Here is a 12470-nt window from a genome sequence, read left to right as displayed (position 1 = left end):
TGTGATAACCTAGCCTGTATCAGACACTGTCGAACCCCTCGGTGATAACACCCTCCGCTCGCTGCAGACAGTCTCTGGCCTTACCCCTTTTTCTATAATAGGTGCCAGCCCGCCCTGTAATTACTGAGGAGGGTTTCTGCTGGGAAATAGACGCACAGAGAGGAAGATGCTGTTACACACACGATCAAAGAGACGTCAAAAGAAAAATAAACCAGTCACGTGTCCGTACTGTACACACACACACACACACACACACACACACACACACACACACACACACACACACACACACACACACACACCCATTTCTGCCCACATTTGCAATTAGACACACAATCACACTTATGCGCTCACTCACACTCGGCTCCCCTGCCGTTGTCATGGCAGCAGTTGGTACGGCAGCGGGAGATTTCGGTGGTGTAATCCCAAAGGCTGAGCGCTGTGAAATGTGAAGCCGCAGTGAACGCAGCGATTGAGAGCCAGAGGAGGAATGAGTCCAAGAAGAAGGAAGAACTTCAATATGTCGTTCCAGCGTGACCCTAAATCCGCCCGGCGACAAAGTGGTCCCATTTATCCCGAAAATACTTTAGAAAACTGTTGAATATAACTTCACTGCCTGTTATGTTGGGGTATCCTAAGCTAGTTTCCACTTAGAACATGTTATTTTTGCCCCTTTTGATTCAATACAAATACAAACATGGATTTTGTCATTTCATTGTGGATACTTTAAGCAGAGGCAGGGGGAAAGTTGTCTTTTACTCCATTTCTGTTTATCACAGTCTTGTCAATCACTTCAATCCCCATCTCTCCAGATTCCTCCGTCTCTCTTTTTGCGTTGTGAGCACCCTTTGACGTAGGTGTGCATCGAGCAGCCCACACACACTTCTATTTTTACGCAATGAGAGGAGCGGGAGGCAGGGAAGAGGAGGAGGAGGAGGAAGAAGAGGTGGTGGTGGTGGTGGGAGGAATCAGAGATGGAGTATAGGAGGGTGGGGTTTTTCTCGGCTTCTGAGTGTGTGTTTTGATATTGGAAGAGCGTGAATGAAAATGAAGACTCTCACTTCCTCACTCTCTTCTCCAGGTGGACTATATGGATGAAAATGAGGAGTACTTTCAGCGACAAGCCTCGCACAGACAGTCCCGTCGGCGCTTCCGGAAGATCAACCAGAAAGGGGAGCGGCAGACGATCATCGACACCGTGGATCCGTATCCCACCGGAAAGCCGCCCATAGCCCGGGGGTATCACACGGTGAGTTGCGCTCGTGTTTCCCCCCCCCCCACCTCGCTGCAGAGGACCGCAGTGTGTTGCTCTAGTTCCTGTGTCAATCTCCGCTTCTGAGCCCGCTGTGCTTCAGATGGTAGCAGAATGTGTGTGTTCCCTGTTTGAACAACTCTGTGTGTTCTCTGCTAGCCCGAGCTGACCCGTGGTTGTTGTGTTTTGGGTGTCTTGTGTCCCCGGGGGGAAAAAGGCCCCCCCCTTGTCCCCCTCTGGGTGATGTCGAGCCTGTTTTCCTAATCTTTGCTCTGAGCTGTTTCCCCTGTGGTGTTTAATTGTTGTTTTACCCATCCTATGCACAACTGAAGCTGCTACACCAATGCTGGTAGCTTCCGCTGGCTTCAGTGTGTCGATCTACGCTCCTGTGTTGAATGTGTGAAGTTATTCTGTGCTATACTGTAGCTGCTGTATGTGTGTGTCTTTGATCATGTGTGTTTGTGCTTCTGATGGTTGTCAGCTGTTTTTTCAAGATTTCTTTGGGCTTTGGTGTTCAGCGTTTGCACCACATGATGACATTACGTCGAGATTTTTCAGCAAATTCCAGCTGCAAATAGTTATAGTCCCTTGTATTTACAGGTAAACTGTGTCCTGGAGAGTGTTGCCATTTGATGATCATTTAACTAAGAGAAGAGGAAGTACTGTAGTCAAATAGTTGTGATTTGTCATGGAGAGGCTTCCCACCTCGAGATTAGGAAAAAACACAGTACTTGGTGTTTGGGAATAATTTGCCCTGCATGTCCTCCTTCGCCCTCCGACGTAGCTGACCAACCTTGAGCAGCCGCTATCCCCCTTAAGGAGGGGCCGCCCTAGCATATTGTTGATGTTGCCAGTTTGTGACCGGGCAACTCTCTGTCAGAGATAGTTATTGTTGAGGGACACCTGGAACACATCCTTCTCTGGGTTGTAGATGACCCCGAGCCATAAGCGACAACAAATGGGATTCAGTGTCCTCAGCTGTTTAGTCTATCTATTGAAGAATGTTCATTATTACACTCTGAACTAGTTAAAACCTGGAGCTACAGGAGGGCTCTTCAGAACTGATTGTGGCATCTCTACCGTGTGGTCAACTCGTGGCCCGTGGCATGTCTCCGGCCGAAGCTCCAAATAAACCGTCAGTGTTTGCCATCAAAGCTCCCCTCGTGTCTCTCCGAGTCCTGACTCCTATTGCTTCAGAAGTTTCCCCCACACTCGGTGATTTCATTGTTTTGCCTTTTTTCATAAAAACAACGTAGGAAGTAAAAATGGATGAGGAAGAATAGAGATATGAGAGAAAAACAACAATGTGGGAGTCTGATAGTGCCTACTTTTACAAGTCTTACAGCTGTTCTATTCTTATAAGCCCTCATTTACATAACAGTAGAGCTTCATATCATATCTGTGCCAGATGCCTGTAGCAGTTCTTATAATACAACAAACCTTCTAATGAAATGCTGTTTCAGTGGCTGATGACCAAACTCTTTATTTCTGAGGATAGTTGAAAACTGGAATATGGTTTGTTCATGTTTTGACTAACTGTGAAAGGATTTGACTCCAGCAGAGGAGGAGTTACCAGGCTCTCTCCTCTTTCCTTTCTTTCCCTGGGAATAGGAAGCAAAACATTTCATTTAATCGTTTATTTGAACGTGGACAGTGCACATTAATGAACATTTTAAACACAATAATGCTTTCAAAGGTAAATGAGCCGGATTTTTAGCTTTGAGCTAATTTCCATCCATAGTCCCGTCACAAACAACATTTAAATGCTGCATTTTAATGATGCATATACCCAGCATGCAGTAGTTACACACAGTATTTCCTGCATTCTCCTCATTCCTGACGTTCCCGCGGGGGTTTCTGTCACTGTGAAACACTCGCGCTTAAAAAGGGAAAATGCGGCAAGATTCATCCTCCCCTCAGCCCCACCCTGATTCCTAAATTTAGCCTCGCTGTGTTTTCGTTTCAAAGGACTGCACTGAACTTTCGCATGGCCCGACGTCTCCTCTCCTCGCTGTAGTACCGCTCCTGTGGGAAGGATGGAGCGGATGCCATGGCAACCAGCAATCCCAAATGGGCTGTGCTCGAGTGCACTTAGAAGTACAGTAAAGGGAAGGGAGCTAACTTGACAAGAGTGCAGCGCGCCGCTTCCTCTGCTGCTGACGGAGCCACAGAGAAGCTGAATCTGGGCGGATGCTATAAGCTGACAGAGCACGCTAATCGCCTGTATCCAGAATGCCAGGCACCGCTCAGTTTTTTCCTACATTCTACCCCGAGGCGTATTTATGAGGTGAGAAATGCACCGAGGAGAGACTTGGGGATTGAAGGAAGGAGATCTCTCTGGCAGGCAAGGTTTTTATTCAGCTTAGTCACTCCTGTGAAGGGGAATGTGAGGTGAGCTACGAAAACATGCCACTGATCATGAGGTTTCAAAGCTCTTTAAATGTGAGAAAGTCTGTGTAACTTAGGGCTGAGATGATTATTTGTATTAATAATCACTTTGTTTTTGATTGTTTGGTCTACAAACTAGTGAGATATGTCTGTTAAAAAATGCTAAGATATGTAATGTGGGAAGAATATCAAAGTTATAATACTGGCAGATCCTCACATTTAAAAGTCTGGAAGCAGTGATTGATGACTGACTTTTAATCACTTATCAAATTGTTATTTAAAGGGGACCTATCATGGAAAATGCACTTTTTGATGTCTTTTATACATAAATATGTCCCCGGTGTGTCAGGGAACTCACGCAGCGTCAGAAAATAAAACCCTCTCTCTTTTCCTCCGTACCCAAATCTCTAAAAACGGGGCTACAACGGAGCTGATCCAGATTTGCGTCCGATATGACGTAATATCTGAAATGTGGACCCACGGCCCTATCAGAAACGTTGCTATCAGAAACAATGGCCCGACTGTTTTGGACGTAATATGGTCGGTGTTCACATTAGCATCGCTAACACTCAGAGCTAACCTGTACTGGAGAGCATGTGTGTGAAGAAGCAGGAAATAAAAAGGAACTCACCTTGTGGTATAACCGGCAAGAGAGAAAGCCTTTGAGCTCCATACTGTTTCAGAAATACTCCTTGATAATCCATGATATGGCGTTTCATCACGGCAGTATTTAGTTTAGACAGTAGCTGCCGGGTCCCGCATGAGCTCAGCCCCCTCCTTTTTAATTTTTTTAAAGCTTTATACCCCAAATCAGCACTTTTGAAACAGGAAGTGAAATAGAGGGACATGAGGCATGGCTAGAATGGGTGATCTGTTTGGTATTTTGAGCAAAACACTTCATAGACATGTTTTTTATATATATTTGTTTATATCTGAGACTTATGCTATTGCCTAAAAATAGCATGATAGGTCCACTTTAATTTTCCGGTTAATATAATGCGGCAGACTCGTTATTAAGTTCTTTTTTTTTATCTCAAATAGTGTATTTGACTTTGTTACAGACAAGATGATGCTGAAAGAACATGATACTTTTCTGCAGTGATGGATGACGGTCTTTTATTCCAGTCAAACTATTCACACCCGGGCTCAAAACACTCTACTATCAGTACAACTGTATTACAAAATAATACTATCCAGGAAAATATCTCCAATTGAAATGTACTAATGATGCTTCTGTAAGAGTTATATATTTGCATATTTAATTATAACTGAAGCATTTATATGTAGGTAGCATTTTATTGTTAGTAGCTGTTAAAGTGGTTATAATGATACTGTTGGGTAGTGTATTCGGTAACAATGCTGCATATTTGATAAAGAACAAGTACTTGAGGAGATATGCTTTCACCACTTTAACTATGCTGCATTTGAAGACCTTAATTACTAACATTTAGCGTTTTAATGACGTGATTAGAGCTTTACTGCAGTTATTCCTACCACTAAGTCAAAAGCCATTAAAGAGACATGCTAAATGGTTAGCTGTTTGACGATTATGTTGTTTCAGATGTGATTATTGTTATTGTAAAGTGTAAAACATTTGATTTAACGACTTAGTGCTGCTTCGTGAGTCGATGAGACATGACATACCAATGCCAAGCACTCATGCTCAGTAATGCATCAAACCCTGAAATAGCTTATGCTCTGAGTGGCCTTCATTGTTCGTGAGAGATTGTTCTTTAACGCCAAGGTCGTGGGTTCGATCCCCGTAGAGCGCAGAGTGTGTGTAAACAGCTGTGTGTCCTTGAGCAACACACACAGCATGCTCAGTCATTGTGAGTGGCTCTGGAGTGCCGGCTTAACACCCTAAAATATAAATGTAATTGTAACCCAGCAAGGGAACTCCCTCTGCGAGTGCTGACACACACACACACACACACACACACACACACACACACACACACACACACACACACACACACACACACACACACACACACACACACACACACACACACACAGACACACGCACAGACACACACACAGACACACACACACACCCACCCACCCCCACCCCCCAGCCCCTATACTCCCTATTATCTGTATGAAGTGAGGATTATTGGGCTCTCAGGGTTCAAACATAATGCAAGTTATTTCTGGATAGTGTACATAATGAGTCTGGCCTTGAGTACGCATGATCTGTTTAATAATTACTAACACTTGAAAGAGAATATCATGTATGTTTGATAAGGAAACAATCAGTCAGTCGATCGGTCTTGATTAATGTAACAGCGTTTCATAACAGTTAGTTAAAGTAGCCTCACCATTAAAGGACATACAGAGAGATTTAGATGATATTAGCTGAGAGGGCAATTCCATTCTAGTTTTGGGGGGTTTTAAATATACCCCTAGGTCATCTGTCCATTTTGATTAATGAGAGCATGTCAGAGAAAATGTTACTTTCATTTCCTTTTTTATTTGTGCTCATGCCAGCCACTTTCTAACAAAGCATGATGTCATTTTCACTATTAATATTGACTCAAATATCCATCCTGCCTATATAATGTAAGGGTGACATAGAAGTGGTTGAGGGATAGTCCAATACAAATGTGGATGTAAGACTTAGCATAACCATAGAATGCCTTAAAAACAACTCCTAAAGTATTGTTGTGATATATATTGATGTCACTTTGGCACAGGAAGATTATGCCCCCATTTTAATCCTGTACTCAAAATTGCTATCTGTCTTTGAGTTGTTTTTGGCATTTGGGTTAGCATTAGTCAAGCACAACACCCACCCTCTGTCAATCAGTGTTGTCAATGTGATTTAAGTTTATGCACAACTCAGGTCAGAAGTTGTACCTAAGCTTCTGTCTTGTTTGTGCCTCATTACAGCATCAGCACTGAACAACACGGCTCCATTAAAACCTTATGGAAACATGTTTTATTTTTTAAATCCTCCCCTTTCCATAAGGAATTTATTATATATTTTCACTCTTGTGTTGGAGCGTGCATTAGTGTTCTTCCCAAAGAGCGGAACCAACTAACCGGTGCAATATGTCTGAGGTATAGGATGACAGTTCTTGGCTTCACTTCTAACGCACTTGTCAGATTTATTGTCAGAGCCAAAGACCGCAGCTACCATTAAACATTGAAAGCTTTTGATTTAAGGTATAATGTAAGATATTGTTACATTCTATATCACATTAACATAAACCCATCTACATAAACCTTCTCTTGCTCTTCTTCTTTTAAAAAAAGGGACATATATTGTCATATTTGACTAGAGGGATGTCTCATCTAAAAGCCTGAAAAAGGAACAGAGCTGTCAGTTTGAGCTTAAATGTGTATTTTGTCCCCATTGGATCAAAGATGTACATTATTTAAAGGATTACGACGTGTACAAATACATTTAGTTTCCGTAGTAGTGTGCTGTATGAATCAGGGCGGTGAAAGAGGACAGTGTTTATAATTCAACACGTCTCTCCTGCGTGCTCAGAGCAGCGCCTTTACACTTGGGCGCCTTGTTTAGAATGGACACCAGTTATTTCTGGCATCACACACACACACACGCACACACACGCACACACACACACACACACACACAATTCTCTCCATGTTGCACTTTTACCTCAAACACACTATCTGTTTATCTAATATCAACAGCCATTTGTGCTGTCAACCTTGCCACACACACACACACACACACACACACACACACACACACACACACACACACACACACACACACACACACACACACACAATGATTTACTCCCTGTCCTCTCACTTAAGGTCTTTGTCCTGTCACTCAGTTAAAAATGAAATGTTGATGTGGCGGCCTCATGTTTACTGAACGCTACACTCCTAATTTTATCCATAGCAAATTATGATAATATCCAAAATCTCCTCTTCCCTTTGTCTTCCATTTCCCCTCTCCTCTGCTTGCTTTAAGACTCCTCCTCAGATCCAAACTCTGAGTAATATTCCCCCTTCTGGGTTTACTCGGCGTCCAGTAGGGCATTCAAGGCTCCAAACAGCTGTTCTATAATTACACAAGCAGCAGGAGTCAGGCAATCAATAGTCCTTTTACTCCTTCCCTCCACCCGGCGGCCCGGTGGTTAGCGAGGCCGGCCTGTAATCAGAAGGTCACAGGTCTAATCCCCGCTAACGCCAACGCGTCCATCAGCGACCCCGGCTCTGCTGGAGTGCCCTTGAAACTGGCATTGCTCACTCATCTCCTGAATACTCCTTAATTGCCTTAAGTTATATATGAAAGGGGACTTACTGCAGACAAGAATCACTTTCTCTTATGGAAACTCATATTAGATATGCAATGTTAAGTTAGAGACGACTCTGAGAAACCAACATCATTGAAAGGTTAGATCGCCAGTCTCCACGGGGTTGTACTGTGTATGTATAGCAAAGCTTCTATTCATATGAACGTAAGACCCATTGTATCTAAGCTCACCTGATCCTAGGGCTTAGAAATGAACTGCATTTGTATCAAATTTGCAATTAACAAAGTGTACATCAAAACAACATGAGAAGCACTTATTGTGTTTCTTGCTAGGCGACAAGATGTGTACCACTCGCTAGCTATTGAATAATATGCTCAATATGTTGGGAAAAACACTCATAAGATGTGTTACTGCCAGTTAAATGAGAAGATCGATATACCATATTTAACTGGAGCCATTAACAAACGAGTTCATCTTAGTGTAAAGACATGAGAAACAGACTGTCCAAGGGTATGAAAGAAACCACTCTAAAGCTATAATTTGTTTTATAGGTCTGAGCTGTTTCCATTCTTTGTGCTACGCTAAGCTAACCGGCTTCTGGCTGCAGTTTATTATCGTATTGCTTCTCATCTACTTTTATTTCCCAAAATATCTAGCTGTTTTATTCAGTAATACGTTGTATAGAGGTAGCTCGTCCAGCCTGTGAGGCGTAGCATTTTTTTTTATCACTTTAAACTGCTGCTGTCTTGCTTTATGTGAGTTTGAATTCAAGTATCTTTTCTTCAATCTAGAAATCTCTGCTTTGATAACCAGGTGAATCATTTGCCATTATTTCCTTTAATGTAGAAAACAGGATAAGTTTATGATTATTGCTGTAAGAGGAATACATTGAACGCTCAGAGCGTCTCCACCATGCTACTAGACAGATGGGAGGGATGAAACCCCTCTTTAATGGTCTCACATGCAGAGCACACAGCACACACAGTGACATTTGGCCTCTGCATTTAACCCATACTAGTACTGGGCAGCTATTGTACAGCGCCGGGGAGCAATGGGGGGGGGGTTGTCTGGTGCCTTGCTCAAGGGTTAGGGGGAGGGCCCAGGAGGTGAACTGGGAATCTCTCCAAGTAGCAGTCCACACTCCATATTTAGGTCTGTTCGGGGACTTGAACCGGCGACCCTACGGCTCACAGTCCAAGCCCTATACTGACTGTGCCACTCCCGGACCACTATGTGTTTGAGGTAATTGTGTTCAAAAGGTTTTAAAGTCAATTTCAAAATAGATAACATGGTGTTTAAAACCACAACACATAGCTCCTTATAATTGGAGTCTTATTGTCTCTTAGAGGTTAAAGATGTCCCGCAGTGGTAATGAGGAGGTTCAGGAGTGCTCAGCAATCTGCAGGCATACCGAAAGAAAGAAAGGATGTGTGTGCGAGCCAGAATAATAATGTGTGTGTGTTTGTGTTCCCTTCCTGCCCTTGGCTATAAGAGCACTGAGAAAGTTGAAATCTCACCTTGAAAATGCATTAATCTGCCGAGACCCTGAACAATGAAAAAGAGTTTAGCAAAAGGGAGGAGGTAGTGTTTTGCATGTCTGTGTACAAATACACTTTAAACAATCTGCCATCGGGTATGTCTTCTCTATTCTCACAGGGCACACAGCAAGTTTTAGGAATCTTTATACAATAAGCATTTCACATCACACTCTGTCTAACATTGACTTTTCTCTCGGTTTGGTGCAGAGCGCTCGATCGTAACACCTCTTGTGATGCTTTCACCTGCTTTTTCTCACATCCTCGACTGGCAAGTGGCACCTTTGATAACTTTCATCTCCTCTGCTTCTTTCCACGGCTTTCTCCTTTAACCTGGCTCCCAGGGATGCAATAAACCTCAGGTACTGTATCTATTAACTATGTCGTGTTAGCTGTGTCTGTGAGTGTGTGTTCTCTAGCTGTCTGTGTTTGTACCTCCATGTGTTGTATCTGTAGCCTCCCTTAATGAATACCTTCCATGTGTTGGCGTGTGTGCTGATAAAGATGAAGAGGGAAGCACTCGCACTGCATTACCACGACAGCATCATGAACTGAATTCTGTTGAAAATAGCAAAAAAAAAATGTTTTCGCTTCCACACACATTATCCTGCTTTTGATCTAAAGATTGAAAATGCTCGCTCGAAAATGGACTTCATCACGTCCCCGGGTGACGACAGACAAATGATAAACATCGCTCTGCTGCAGCTTATGGGCCCGTAAACTGAGATAATGGAGACAATTTAGCTGATTGAGGCGGTGCATCATATCTCAAACACTGTGCCTCCCGGCTGATGGGCTTCATAATGGTATTGACTGTCTTTCTGCTTCATAGATTATTTGTATTATTATTATTCCTGCTGTGTGGTTCTGTTGGGTCTTGCCTTACTGATGGTGCCGTTAAATTGTTCACTTATAATGAAATGCAATAAGTACTATTTAAAGATGAATCTACCATGTGTGCTGCATGTAAACATAGTATCACTGTTTTCCCTCTTGGAGTATTTATATCATATCTCAGCATTTCACCACAGCTGTGTCCAAGCAGAAATGCAAGACGAGAAGAGAGGTTGGAAAAGGATCAGAGCTCAAGGTGTTGAGCAGTCAGACCTGGGGAGAAAAAAGGAGAGCGGAGAGAACCAACCTGCCAATCTCGCCCGCAGAAAAAGCCAAGCTCCTATTTTTAGAGCCGTCCTTTGTGACAACCTGCTCCGCTTCAGCTGTGCACGGATACAAAAGCTGTTTTCAAAAGACATTGTGTAGCGACCGCACGGTTCATTGTACACCTCCTGCATTTCAACAACTTAGTGTGTAGGACCTTTTCAGGGCTGGAACTAATGATTATTTCATTTTTCTGTAATGTGAAAGAATAATCAATCAATCACTCAAATGGTCCATGAAATGCCAGAAAGTAGAAAGACCAACGTTGACACATTGAAATTGCTTGTTTTCTTTGACAAACAGTCCAAAACACAACTATTATAAATGAACTGTGATTTCAATAAGCTGGAAGCAGTGAATGATTGGCATTTTGCGTAAAAATGACAGACGAACCAATCAATACAATGACAAAGTGACTAACTATTTTGGCTTTTAGATTATTAAAATTGGTGAACAATGTAAAAAAAATCAACAAAATGGATTTTTATTTCCAGTTTTCGTGTGTTATTCTTTGTTTGTTGAATGGAGCACCCAAGTGTCTCTTTCCCTGCGCAGATTATAAAAGCTAAATGTGTGTTTGTAGTTATTCATAGCCAAATATCAGACTTTGACGGAAATAGAACAGATATTTTTGGGAGTGCTCACACTACTGTAGATAACGCAGCTGAAAAGCGTGCCTTGTGCAAATGACGGAAAAACAAGATACTCATTTACAAACCGGCTGTGGTTCATTTCTCAACCGCTGTTACAGAACACGCTTACTGACATTTGATTTGCTTTTCATGTCAGTTTTGACATTCAAAGACCTTTTTCAAAGCTGAGTATTTTCAGAAAGGGCTTGACAGATGACATTTATTTGGATGCTAATGAGCCTGCATGGGGCGGATAACAAAGTACGCTGTTTTTGTTGTTTGTGTCATGATCAAAATCTCTCTGAGCGGAGCTGTTGGATCTGTTCAGTGTTGAGCAGCTGTTAGACAATAGTGGATGATGGAGGAGATACTTGTATTATTACCAAGTCTCTTTCTGCTGGTAAAGTAAGGGTTAACATGTGTTTGTATGAGTCTAAAAATAAGATTTGTAGAACTGTCTTGATTCATGTTGGCTGATGGATGCATCTTAATGTTGAGAAAGATTAAGAACATGAGAGGCTGTAATCAGAGTACTTTGGTGTTTCCCAGTCCAGTTTGAAATGGTAGTCTTGCACACAGATTATATATGATTTCTCTAAAACATATTGGCCATGATGTACCACGCTCCGACGTCAAGTGTTGAGCTGTAAAAGAGGAAATCAATGAACACATCAGATTCTACATGAGCTGTTATTGCTCACCCAGATATCCATTTGTACCTGACAGCACCTTCCATCAAGTTAATCTTCAGAAGCAGTTTCAAACCTGAAGAAAGACTGTCTAAAAAGAAAATATATATTTTTGCAATAAGGAGTTGTTATTTAAGTCTGATATTACATGTTGCCTTCATGGTTGTGTATTTAACCCTTATGTTGTGTTCGGGTCTCCCGTGACCCGTTTCAAGTTAAAATTATATCATAACTACGCTCTAGTTTTTTTTATCGGAACAAGGCTTCATGATATCCTCCACAACAGCTATATAAACACTACAAAACTGATTTTGACAATTTTAGCCATGTCTGAAGGTCTCTTGACCCCCACCCCCTTCATCCACTGTAACAAATCATTTTTCGCAACATGCACCTGGTCTCCCCTCCCTCTGCCCCCCTCCCCCCACGGGAACTCGACCTTTCTCAAAGTATATGTACACTAACACTTGAACCTGAACACACACATGCACGTGTGCAATATGTGGTGTAATGTGTTTTGGGGCCATAACATTAAATTACAACAGGATTGTACGGTTATGCATTATAAATTAGTTATGATG

At 42.3% G+C, this 12470-nt stretch overlaps 1 protein-coding gene across 1 annotated transcript in view; it reads left to right on the top strand.

Moving 5' to 3' along the window:
• Nucleotides 1-12470, top strand: part of rapgef2b (Rap guanine nucleotide exchange factor 2b) — a 70681-nt gene that overhangs the window by 7045 nt on the left and 51166 nt on the right. Inside the window, exon 3 of the mRNA XM_010767121.1 lies at nt 1082-1249. Within this exon, the coding sequence (XP_010765423.1) occupies nt 1082-1249 (168 nt within the window). The remainder of the gene's footprint in view (nt 1-1081; nt 1250-12470) is intronic.

Source organism: Notothenia coriiceps, unplaced genomic scaffold, assembly GCF_000735185.1.
Source record: "Notothenia coriiceps isolate Sejong01 unplaced genomic scaffold, NC01 NC01_scaffold00004070, whole genome shotgun sequence".
Taxonomy (NCBI): domain Eukaryota; kingdom Metazoa; phylum Chordata; class Actinopteri; order Perciformes; family Nototheniidae; genus Notothenia; species Notothenia coriiceps.
Note: the sequence above shows the minus strand (reverse complement) of the source record. Positions and strands in the feature narration are given on the sequence as shown.